The sequence below is a fragment of the Piliocolobus tephrosceles genome, chromosome 8, assembly GCF_002776525.5.
Source record: "Piliocolobus tephrosceles isolate RC106 chromosome 8, ASM277652v3, whole genome shotgun sequence".
Lineage (NCBI taxonomy): Eukaryota > Metazoa > Chordata > Mammalia > Primates > Cercopithecidae > Piliocolobus > Piliocolobus tephrosceles.
Genome location: NC_045441.1, coordinates 133,065,204 through 133,078,524, shown reverse-complemented (window position 1 = coordinate 133,078,524; position 13,321 = coordinate 133,065,204). Strand labels below are relative to the sequence as shown.

Sequence of the window (13,321 nt, the reverse complement as noted above, 5' to 3'; positions counted from 1 at the left end):
AAAAAAAAAAAAAAAAAAAAAAAGAAAAGAAATGCAAGTGGTCAATAAACATATAAAATGCTGCTCTATACCATTAGTCCGCAAGAAAATGTAAATTAGTTACCATCAGGTAGCATTTTATATCCCCTCGACTGTCTAAAAATTTTTTTTTTTTTTGAGACGGAGTCTCGCTCTGTCGCCCAGGCTGGGGTGCAGTGGCCGGATCTCAGCTCACTGCAAGCTCTGCCTCCCGGGTTCCCGCCATTCTCCTGCCTCAGCCTCCCCAGTAGCTGGGACTACAGGCGCCCGCCACCTCGCCCAGCTAGTTTTTTGTATTTTTTAGTAGAGATGGGGTTTCACCGTGTTAACCAGGATGGTCTCGATCTCCTGACCTCGTGATTTGCCTGTCTTGGCCTCCCAAAGTGCTGGGATTACAGGCTTGAGCCACCGCGCCCAGCCTTGTCTAAAATTTTTAATGGATTATTCATTACTGAAATGATTGGAAATCTAACTCCAATAATTGGGAAACAGTTAATACTAGTAAAGTTTGTACCCATTGAATTAACATGTCAGAGCACATTATATATTCTCTGGGTCAACAGTTAGTGACCTTTTCCTGTTAGAGGCCACAGAAAAATATATAAGACTTTGAGGACCATCTTCTTCATCATAAAGTCAACAAAAATAAGCAATGGGGAAAGGACTTGTTATTCAACAAATGGTGCTGGGATAACTGGCTAGCCATATGCAGAAGAGTGAAACTGGAACCCCCACTTTCACCACATATAAAAAATAACTCAAGATGGATTAAAGACTTAAATGTAAAACCACACCTATGAAAATCCTAGAAGAAAATCTAGAAAATACACTTCTTGAATTCAGCATTGACAAAGAATTATTGGCAAAGTCCCAAAAAGCCATTGTAAAAAACCAAAATTGACAAATGAGATGTAATTAAACTAAAGATATTCTGCACAGCAAAAGAAACTATCAACAGAATAGACAGATAACCTAAAGAATGAGAGAAAATATTTGCAAACTATGCATCCAACAAAGGTCTAATATTCAGAATCTATAAGAAACAAACAAATCAACAAGCAAAAAACAACCCCATTAAAAATGGGCAAAGGACATGAACAAACACTTTTCAAAAGAAAACATACAAGCAGCCAACAAACATGAAAAAATGCTCATCATCACTAATAATCAGATAAATGCAAATCAAAACCACAATGAGATTCCATCTTACATCAGTCAGAATGGCTATTATTAAAAAGTCAGAACATAACAGATGCTGGCAAGGCTGCAGATAAAAGGAAACACTTATACACTGCTGGTGAAAATGTAAACTAGTTCAATCATTGCAAAAAGCGATTTGGAGGTTTCTTAAAGAACTAAAAATAGAACTACCATTCAACTCAACAATCCCATTAGAGGGTATATGCCCACAGGAAAAGAAATATTTCTACGAAAGAAACACATACATGTGTATGTTCATCACAGCACTAGTCACAATATCAAAGACATGGAATCAACCCAGGCAGCCATCAGAAGTAGATTGGATAAAGAAAATGTGGTACATATACACCATGGAATACTATATAGCCATAAAAAATGAAATTATGTCCTTTGCAGCAATATGTATGCAAATGGGAGTCATTATCCTAAGCAAATTAATACTGGAACAGAAAACCAAATACCACATATTCTCATTTATAACTGGGAGCTAAACTTTGAGTACATATAGACATAAAGGTGGGGAAAGTAGACACTGGGGACTACTAGAGAGCATAAGGAGGGACAGTGTGTGGACTGCAAAATGATCTGTTGGGTACTATGCCTAGTACCTGGTGGAGGGATCATCTGTACCACAGACCTCATCATCACACAATACACCCATGTGACAAACCTGCACTTGTACAACCTGAATCTAAAATAAATGTAGGAATTATTTTTAAAATGTACACAAAACATAAATGTATAAGGCAAGGGATTATCAGTAAATGGCCATTACCCAGCTGCCTTCCTACCCCTCCCAGTCACTATCTACTCCCTTCACCCTAATGATGTCTAATATCCGCTTTAACATTATAGTTTAGTTATTGCCTATGTTTGAAATTTACATAAGTGGAATCATACATCCTTTTGTGTCTGGCTTCTAATCACTCTGTGTTTGTAATATTCATCCATGTTACTGAATGTTGAGGTTCGTTCATTTTCTTTGTTATTTAGTGTTCTGCTGCATGAATATACAACAGATTACTCAACTTCTACCTGTTGATAGATATTTGGATTCTTTTCAGGTTTTACCTATTATAAAACAACGCTGTTATCTCCTTTAACACCAGAGTTTCATTTTGCCTGTTTCAGGAAATTATATAAAATGGCACTGTGACATAAAAAGTAAATAAATAAAAATAAAAACAAAAAGTTGTTCTAACATTTTTAAAGGAAAGGCTAAATATTCTGATAATTTTGTTCTCCTATCTAGTGAGATGGTTCCTCGATTTTAGAGAACATATATTCCATTGAATATTGCCCTATTTTCAAAGCTTGAATTTAATCAGTCACCATTTTTATATTAAACTTCTTCTACAAAATATATTCAAAATTCTTGCTTCAGCAAACCACATGTTTCAAAGGCAAAGCCCATACACCCTTCTCATGGGCCTCTTCCTCTGGAGTGCCCTGTGGAGGGCGCCCTTCACCTGAGCGTTCCTCAAGCTGTAGATCAGGGGGTTCAGCATTGGGTTAAAGAGACTGTGAAACAGGGAGAGCATTTTCTCCTGCTCCTCTCGCTGATTAGAGTCTGGGACCATATAAACCACTATGGCTATGCCAAAGAAGAGTCCAACCACACACAGGTGGGAGGAGCAGGTGGAGAGGGCCTTTATGCGGCCCTCCTTTGTCTGGATCTTCAGGATGGCCCGGAGGATGTGCATGTAGGAGATAAGCATCAAACAAAGAGGCCCGACTAAGACAAACACACAGGTAGTAAATATGACCACTTGGTCAACCCAGGTGTCAGCACAGGCCAGCTTGAGGACAGACAGAATTTCACAGAAGAGGTGGTTCACATCCCGGGGCCCACAGAAGGGCAACCTTAGAAGGAGAATTGCATGTACCAAGGACAGGGCAAACCCACATGACCAGGACGTGAGAGCCAGGATTGTGCACACGCTCCAGCTCATGATGACAGTGTACTGGAGAGGGTGACAGATGGCCACATACCTATCATAGGACATCACCACCAAAATCAGACACTCTGTAGCAGCAAAAGTCAAATACAAAAAAGTCTGCATTGCGCATGGAACAAAGGAGATGGTTCTTTTCTTGTTCATCAGATTTACCAACATCTTGGGATCATTGTTGGAAGCATAGGACATGTCAATGACGGCCAGGTATGAGAGCAAGAAGTACATGGGGTTGTGAAGCTTACAGTCTAGACAGATAATCCTAAAGATGATCCCATTCCCCAGCAGGGTGAGTGTATAGAAGACAGAGAAAAGTCCACAGAGGAGAATCTCCAGTGCTGAACCAACCTGGAATCCCAGCAGGGTGACGTCTGTGATCCATGTCTGGTTGCCTTCCATGCTCTTGTGGCAGAGAAAGACAAACCCTCATCTAGGACAGAAAGGTCAGAGCTGTGGGCCAAAGGTGCACAATATTTGCTGAGTGTTTCAGAGGCGGAATTAAGAAATATATTATTTTGAATGAGTTCTTTGTTGAATTTGTTTTCAAATATGTTACTGGAACCACTCAATTATGCTTATTAAATTAAAAAAATCCTCTTGTACCAATAGAGTAATAGGAAAAAATATTTAGCTAAAATGCTTATTATATATAAAAACAAATTAACATAAGGTGTAATATAGTATATCTTGTATTATTGCATATACATTCATGCGTGCAAATGCGTGTCATTTTGGAGAATTAAGGTACTCTGCTTCTTTTATAGGGTGGAATCCTTAGTTATTAACGTAGCGAAATGAGAGATGACACTGACAAAATGCTGCAGTACAAAGTGGTTTTATATCCTGGGCATGCTTGTGTTTTTCTATCCAATATGAAGTGATTAGGGCACTCTGTTCTTCATATTCTCGCTTAGCAATCCGTTTACATTCTCACATGAATTCTACTTTCATATTTGAGATTTAAAATATTTTATAAATAGCTTTTCATCTTTTGTAGTTTCTTTAAAACTTCCTACAACCCTCGTTTTTTCAGCCACTGGCCAGTACTCCCTGGAAGCACCTCTGGCACCTACTTTCCATCTCTAGGGTTTGTAGTTCTATTTCAAGAATTTTATTTAATTCTTCATCAGCACTTAATGCTAAAATTTAGTCATATGTGAAAGAATTAAAACGGAAGAAAATAGCTTCAAGTCTGTAAATCAAAATAGTAAATATATAATATACAAAAAATAAAAAGGAAATACATTAATGTATAATAATATATAAAAGCAGTACAATACCCTTTTTGTTACAATTTATTGAATTTTTTTTCTTGCCAGAAATTTTTGGTTTCTATTTCTCTTATGTTTGGTAACATTGAGATAAATATTCTTACAAGCTTATGTTTGGCTTATATTGATGAATTTTAATTGAGAATGTATTCTAACAATGAATTTGCAGGTGCTAAATATATTGAAATTTCAAAGCTTTTGATATCTATTTCCAGCTTTGCTTCAAAAAATTTACCAATATAAATTCTAGTAATTTATACCTATATAAATTCTATTATTGTATACCAATATCATGTATCACTGATGTGTACCTCAGAATCATGCTTCTTCCCCACATGATCATCACTAGTAAGTATTTTTATTTTCAACCGTTGCTAGTTTGATAAGAGAACAATATTGTCCAGTTTCAATCTGTACTTCATCCATCCTTTAACAAATGATCCTGGAGTGCATGATCTATAAATAAGATAATTGCTGACTGTGAAAAGAACAACAAAAAATCATCTGGATAAAATAATCGAAAGTTGCTTGGTTTGAGGAAGTCTCCTTTAGATGAGATGATCAGGAAAGGTCCCCCTCAAGAAGAGTCAGGTGAAAGGAACCTAAACAATGAAGGCCACAACCCTGTCCAGAGCTAAAGGAGGACCATTCTCTTCACAGGGAGCAGTAAGGGAACCGTAAAGGCAAAGTCTCTAAACAGGAAGCACTTGGTGACTTCTGGGAAGAGAAAGAAAGAAACACAATGTACCTGAAGCATAGTGAGCAAAAGGTTGTACTTATTCTCTGTAATCTTATTTATATTTAAAAACAATTTTGAATAATGATTTGATAGCACAATAGGGTGACTATAGTCAATAATAACAACATAATTGTACATCTTGAGATAACTTAAAGAGTATAATTGTATTTGTATTATTTGTGACTCAAAGGATAAATGCTTGAGGAGATGGTCACCCCATTCTCCATGATGTGCTTATTTCAGATTGCATGCTTGTATCAAAACATCTCCTATACTATATATATATATGCCTACTATATACCCACAAACTTTTTTTAAAATTAAAAAATTTTAAACATTGGAATTAACTTAAAATTTTATCAGTTGGGGATAGATTATTTTCATTTGGCTGTTATTACAACACAGAATACCATGCAGCCATGAAAAAGGACAATTTTGATCTTTAAGTCATCACATGAAGTTAATGTATATGTGTATTACATGACCTGATTTATATTTTAGAATATAAACATATTTATGTCTTTTGTATCTATTCACATATATGCAGGAAAATTCTTTAAATTAAGCATGAAATTGTTTATATTGATGACCTCCACAAATTAGGAATATTCAGCGACTTATCTTTTGTATAAATTGTTCACACACTTGTTTGTTTTTTAATAAACTTTATGCTTTACAGGAAACAAAACAGGACATTTCTTATTTGGAAAAACTTCACAATGAAATATAGAATTAAAGTTTACTCTATTTCTGCTTATCTTCTCACCAAGTTTTTTTGTTTGTTTTTGTTTTGTCTGTTTGTTTTTGTTTTTGTTTTCGTTTGAGACGAAATCTTGTTCTGTCGCCCAGGCTGGAGAGCAGTGGCATGATCTCAGCTCACTGCAACCTCTGCCTCTTGGGCTCAAGCAATTCTGCCGCATCAGCCTCCAGAGTAGCTGGGACTACAGGCATGTACCACCACATCCAACTTATTTTTGTATTTTTAGTAGAGACAGGGTTTCACCATATTGCAGAGGCTGGTCTTGAACTCCTGACCTCAAGTGATCTGCCCACCTTGGCCTCCCAAAGTGCTGGGATTACAGGCATGAGCCACCACACCCGGTCTTCTCACCAAGTTTTAACAGGAATATCTGATCTTAGAAGACTTTCTTAGAGCTTCAAATGGGAGAAATGTCACTAAATTACGAGAAAGTATTAACCCTTAACAAGTAAATAGAAATTGAAAAACCTCATTATCACTTCTCCTACAGAAGCATATATGTTTTTCCTGAGTTGTCCTGATAGAGAAACAATCAACATCGTCTATTGACTAAAAGTAGAAGTGGATCTTAAATCAGGTTGAAAATTATTACCAAGTCCACCAAATGGTGAACGAGGGCAGAAGCAAAGTGAGGTTATAAATCTGCACAGGTCGAAGAAAATGAACTTCATACAGAGAACTACATTTCAATGCCTTTTAATTTTTCTCAACTGTAAAGTTGCTTCTGGGAATTTCCAGTTAAAACTGGAAAGAAAGAAACAGGGAGCTGAAAAGACTAAATTTCTTTCCAAAGATAGTCTTTCAGTGAGACATAGGAGACCTTCCAGAGGTGAAGTGGGATCACAGCTTACAGAGGGAGGGCAGCCTGAGACACATTCCTGGGTGTGGGATGTGACAAGCCCCGTGGCTCTCAACTGTGCTGTGTGCATCTCTGTGTTTCTGCACCCAGTTCAGGGACCCAGGGTAGCAAGCACTTGGATGCCTCAGCAATTACAAATGCATCATGAGCTTCCTTTTGCCAAATGGTTAGGATTGTTTGACTAATCAAAGTTTTATAAGTAAAATTATCTGTATTTATAGAATTTTACATGTGATTTTTTTTTGTATGACATTTCTGAAAGAAAGCAGTAGCCAAAATAAACTATTTCTGAAGGAATGGAATAAATAAAGGAGCAAATAGAACTGTTAGTCTAATTTCATTAGATGTGAACTGCATCCAAACCAAATGTAACATGAGATGTCAAATGCACATTTTAAGAGTTTGCTAGCAAGGGTTATAGGGTGATGACAACTCTATAACGGTGATTCTTTGCACAAACTAATGTTGTATCAGCTCACTTGTGAAACCAAGGATGATAGAAAAGTATACTGCAAGCTGAACACATTTTTTCATTATTAGCATGGTTTTGCATTTCGGATTTTATAGTTTCAGAAGTCAGATTATTTTTTCTCTGAGAAAAAGCCTGAGCAGACACAATAAAGACACAGATGCCTGAAATGAAGTTTTCTTTGAGAGTCTACTCCAGCTACGCATCAAAGAAAGATCTTCAGCGCATAGAATGAGGAAAAAACCTTCATGGATACAGTTCTCTGTTCTTCCGTAGCATGACAAAATTAGCAGTAATTAAAAAAAATATAGTCTCTGAAAAGAATGAGATAAGCATTCTTAGCAGCGCTCTTTAGACCATCACTCTGACCTTGATTCTGAATGGTGAACATTACAAAGTTGAGTCCTTTATTCTGAACCTCACTATTTCCATCTGTAAAATGATGACAACAGATATCTAAAGGGCTGATGTGAAGAATGAGTACCACTAGGATACCTGTTAATGGTTTAATAAATGTTAGCTGTTGCTAACAGCATTACGGACACCACAAAATTGAGGCAAGAATCTAAATCATTGGAATTAAAAATCTGACACAATCATTATGGTTTTGCAAACTCTTTCACATTTATTTCGCATTCATTTTTTGTTATTTTTGAATTTAAATAAAAACACATTTTGTTCTCACTGCCATTGTTTTTCTATTTTGAGTCATAAAATTAAGTTTAAAAAGAAAACTTGAAGAGATGAAAAGAATCATTTAATGTAACCTCATTCCTATATTTAAAAAGAAAGTACAGGTTTTCAAAACTCAAAGTGCTATTCTGCCATGCCTATGACAGAGAGAGAGAGAGAGAGAGAGAGAGAATCTTATGGAAGAAAAGGGGACATATTTAGGATATTTAACACCAATCAAAAATAAATGTTTTCACTGATATTTTAGTCACAATGGAAGCCATGGCTATCAAAGATGGGGTTCTGGGACAGCACAGATTTTTCAAATATTTGCAATCACTCATAAATTACTTACCATCTCAGTAGTTACTTTGATACTCAATTTGATCCTAATGAATAGCATAATTTAGAAAAAAAAAAAAAAGAACAAGAAAAGATTCTAGATAGAGCCCCATTGCCTGGGTTCAGATCCTGGCTTTGCTACACACTAAATTTATGACTTTTCTGTGCCTTGCTGTGCCTCAGTTCCCCCATCTGCAGAATGGGGTGGGTAACAAACCCTACCTTATAGGATGGTTGTGAGGATTAAATGAGTTATCTATCATAAGGCACTTAATAAGTGCATAAAAACCATTATTGATGCTTTGGAACAATCATTGGAAAGTGACTTCTGGATCCAGTAATAACAAGGAAACGCATTATATGTTTAACAGTTCCTCTGCTAAAACAGGAAACAAAAGGAGAATCTTTTCCCCACAGGCATTGGGTTGCCCTATGAGAGAATGGCATCTCTCTCTTGAACAGCTGAGCAGTGGGTTCTAGTTAGCCAGACCATGGTTCAAGAATCAGAAGGGCAGACAGTTAGCAATGGCAGAAGGAAGATCAATCAATTTCAGGACAAGTGAACTACTTAGTGACTTCGATTTAGTGTTTTCTTATTTGTAAGAAGAGGCACCTGGGCCATGTAGTCCCTGGAGTTCTTTTTAGCCCTTTAGCCAGATAATATCCTACATGGGTATTATCTCTTCTTCTTCTCTGGGGGAGTCATGACAAAGCCAGGCACTGGCACGTGAGGATGAGGGACCAGGAGGGTGAGAGGAACCATGGCCACCCCATGGTTGTGAGGACCAGTAGTGGTCCCCAGAGCTCCTCTCGGGACCCCAGTTACAAACATAGGCTTAGGGCCAGAAGGAAAATACACGAGGGAGGTGTTTTGTCAAAAATACCTTAAGCTGGTAATGTCATTCACTTCGGGTTCCCTTTTCCCATCTGCAAACTTCCTCTCAGGATCAACGAATCAGTTTTACTTACAGTGGCATAATCTGTAGTCTTTTCTTCAAACATAGCCTTGGGCTTAGAAGAAACCTCAATGACAGGAGGGAAGAATAAATAGACTGAGATTGATTCTTGTCTCTAAAGGGGCCTCCTTGGGAGGTGAAACCCAGCAACAGAGCTCTCCTGAACTTTATGATAGACTTAGTTTGTGCAAGCCAGGGCTTATTCTATTATCATTTGTTTACAACTAACTCCCCAGACAAAAATAATGATTCCGTGAACAGAACCATGTGAGATTACATCCACTCATATTCTCCCTAGAGGAAACTATAGAATGTATTGCTTTTCTATTAGCAAGTAAACCAATCAAAGCATCTCACATGTTTATTCATTTTGTTCCTCCATATTCTCATGGGATTTATTTTAGTATGTTTACTTGAAATTGGATGGGGACAGGATTTCCGTTCATGAGATAAGATCTTGGAGAGAAAACAAAATATTCAAGATAATATATCAATTAAATTCTCTTAAAACTTACTTATTTTATCAGTCTTAAAATCGCTCCACTTTCCAATTCCTGCTGTTTGACTATAGAGGAGAGGCCGTGACTTCTTGATAATCATTCCACCTTTCTCACTTACAAATATTTTTGACTCTGAAGTTCAGGTATACCTCATCTTCTTCCTTAAATTTCTTCAATGTGCCTTTTATCTCAAACATCTCTAAATTTCTTAGCCACATTTTGATTTCCTCATCCTAAGTTAGGCTCTACAGATAAAATGAGCATGCTTCTCTGTCTCTCTCTTTCTCTCATTTTCATTGAGTGATGATTGCAAAATCCTTCCAGGTCTTTCTTACTATGTGTCTGTTTTTAATCTAGTTCTCTATAGAGTCTTAGTTTTTGAACTATGGTGGAAGAAGCACTTCACAATAATGATATTTAATCTATTGTGGAGAACGCTAAAATATATCTATTCAAGAGGAGGCTAATGGGGTTATTTTTCTTTTAAAATGATCTGTGTGGCCAGTAGAGCTTCCCTCCACTTATCTCTTATTCTCCAATGCACACACTCTATTTCATTCAAGTGCTATCCTACAGCAGCTCCCCTTCTTGAAATTCCTATTCCTTGTTTCAAGTCAGTTTAATCTTGTTTTACCCACTTCAATTCATATATAACACCAATCCTTCAAAGCCCTCATGGAGCCCTCTTCAACTATTTCAGCCCAAATCAGTCTCCCTTCTGCGATAGACCAAAGAAGCACTTATTATAAGAATGCTTCGAGATAGTGTTTAAGTAATATTTTACTTTTAGTATTTTTATTGTTCATCTTTCATATGAGGTTATTACAGAAAAATAAATTTGACTCACCAACACCTGGGTAGAGCTAAGAATAATAGTTTGGTGCATATTTGTTCAGACTGGCATGAGTAGCACAATTTTATTCCTTTTGTTGAGTACAATATAATGACATTTAACACAGGCTACTATAGATACAAACACATATCATAATTTGCCTATTTTTGCTTCTAATCTTTGAAATGGTGAGAGTAAAACATTTTTCATGGAAAGTCTTAGACTTCTTGTGAGTGTTAAATTTACACTGATTAACATTTTATATTTTAGCAATAATAAATATTGCAAAGTATACATGGCTCCATCAGTGGTGATGGACCTTTATTAAGTGAGAGTCAATTTTGAAGTAGGTGTTTGTGGATTATATCAATTACTATACCTACAACTGGCCTAAGCATATTTTAACATTTGCCATCTCTGAGAGAGAAATATCTCCTTTGCAGGGCTTGAGTTTTTACTGTTTTTGTTTCTTTTTAAAAAATTCTACTTCCTTCATAGGATTTCAGTGGGTTATTGGAGAAGATAAAATAATATAAACAATGGTAAGGGATTTGAAATGTTAAGGTCTGTTTTCACCATCACTTCTGTGATTGCATCTCACCTTAACCTTATAAAGCTATTGTGGGAGGTGCTCCATCAAAACAAAGGAGTAAACCAAAAAAGAGGTTGGCATGATTAATGAACTAGAGTGTCCACCTGAAGATAAAGGCAGATGGAATTGTTGGGATGGAACCAGTCCAGACAGAAAGAGATTAGCAGACTATTAAGGGAAGTCTTCAATAAAAAGTTGGAATGGATGTATCATATGAGGCGGTGGAAGAGTAGGCAGTCTTAGCAACTAGCACAAAGAATCCATGCAGAGGAGGGAAAGGGCAATTAATTAACATGACTTTTGTTACTTGCAGCTGATGTATTCTAATGAATACATACTTCCTTCCTAGAAAATCAGGTGAGAGAAAATACTGTCAAATAGAGTTTTCTAACTTGTTGCCACTGTCGATATACTGTGGATGAACAGGCTTGAAGGGAGATGTTGCCTTTCTCTCTTACAGCCACAGACTTCTCCAGCAATTTCGTCTCCAAGTTTGGGCTTATTAATGGGACAACAGTATTGCATTGCACTTTGTTCAACAGTTGGAAAGTTGGCGCTGGGCCCCAGTGTCTACCTTAATCAAGTGTTCATCATACACCAGTAATGTGTCAGGCACAGTTCAGGTTATAGGCATGAGGGATACAACTGATCAAGAGAGAAAACTGTCTGCATTCCCTTTGCTCCATGCTGGTGGTGAACAGGAAATCTGTACTCATGTTGCCTGTTTCTTAAAAGTCTTAATACTTCTTTGTCATCCTGTCTCCCTACATACTTTAAGGGGAAAAAAAAATTGCCCTGTTTTTGGTAGGAAGGACTTAAGCTCAACATGTACAAAATAAAGACATTTTTTAAAAGTTCAATAAAAAAAAATTATTTTAGGTCACAGCATCCAGAAATAATTATGATTGATAGCTCAATATCCCCCAAATTTCTTCATTAACATATACAGATGCAAAGACAATAGGACAGACAGATAAATAATTTAGCAAAAATGAGATCCCACAATATTTTAGGAAAGCATTTTGACTTTAATTTTTTGTGTAAAAAGAACATTTGCCCAATATGAAAATAAGTTAGGCAATACAGGAAAATACAATCACATGCCTTACATATTTGGTTAATTGAATTGCAGATATTTCTGTGATCTTAAAGAAACATATGGCTAGAAGGATAAACTGACAATCTTAGATATTTTTATAGAACTGTTTTCATACTCCTCACGCTGTTTTGAAGTGTGTGTATATGTGTGTGTGTATATATATATATATTTAATATAGCAGAAGGAAGAGCATCTACTCTGTAACTAAAATCTTTATTCTAATTCAGAATCTTTTTTTTTTTTTTATTATACTTTAAGTTCTAGGGTACATGTGCATAACATGCAGGTTTGTTACATATGTATACTTGTGCCATGTTGGTGTGCTGCACCCATCAACTCGTCAGCACCCATCAATTAGTCATTTATATCAGGTATAACTCCCAATGCAATCCCTCCCTGCTCACTCCTCCCCATGATAGGCCCCGATGTGTGATGTTCCCCTTCCCGAGTCCAAGTGAGCTCATTGTTCAGTTCTCACCTATGAGTGAGAACATGCGGTGTTTGGTTTTCTGTTCTGTGATAGTTTGCTAAGAATGATGGTTTCCAGCTGCATCCATGTCCCTACAAAGACGCAAACTCATCCTTTTTTATGGCTGCATAATATTCCCATGGTGTATATGTGCCACATTTTCTTAATCCAGTCTGTCACAGATGGACATTTGGGTTGATTCCAAGTCTTTGCTATTGTGAATAGTGCCGCAATAAACATACATGTGCATGTGTCTTTATAGCAGCATGATTTATAATCCTTTGGATATATACCCAGTAGTGGGATGGCTGGGTCATATGGTACATCTAGATCTAGATCCTTGAGGAATCGCCATACTGTTTTCCATAATGGTTGAACTAGTTTACAATCCCACCAACAGTGTAAAAGTGTTCCTATTTCTCCACATCCTCTCCAGCACCTGTTGTTTCCTGACTTTTTAATGATTGCCATTCTAACTGGTGTGAGATGGTATCTCATTGTGGTTTTGATTTGCATTTCTCTGATGGCCAGTGATGATGAGCATTTTTTCATGTGTCTGTTGGCTGTATGAATGTCTTCTTTTGAGAA

At 36.8% G+C, this 13,321-nt stretch overlaps 1 protein-coding gene across 1 annotated transcript; it reads right to left on the bottom strand.

The window, feature by feature from the left end:
• Positions 1-2,596: 2,596 nt before the first annotated feature.
• LOC113225170 (olfactory receptor 2A2) lies at positions 2,597-3,635 on the bottom strand. Its single transcript, XM_026456369.2, has one exon. It carries the CDS (start codon positions 3,570-3,572, stop codon positions 2,616-2,618), a length of 957 nt encoding a protein of 318 aa, XP_026312154.1. The 5' UTR covers positions 3,573-3,635; the 3' UTR covers positions 2,597-2,615.
• Between the last annotated feature and the right edge of the window lie 9,686 nt (positions 3,636-13,321).

Excerpts from the sequence above, each read along its gene's own strand:
- LOC113225170 (XM_026456369.2), bottom strand. The coding sequence starts at position 3,572 with ATGGAAGGCAACCAGACATGGATCACAGACGTCACCCTGCTGGGATTC.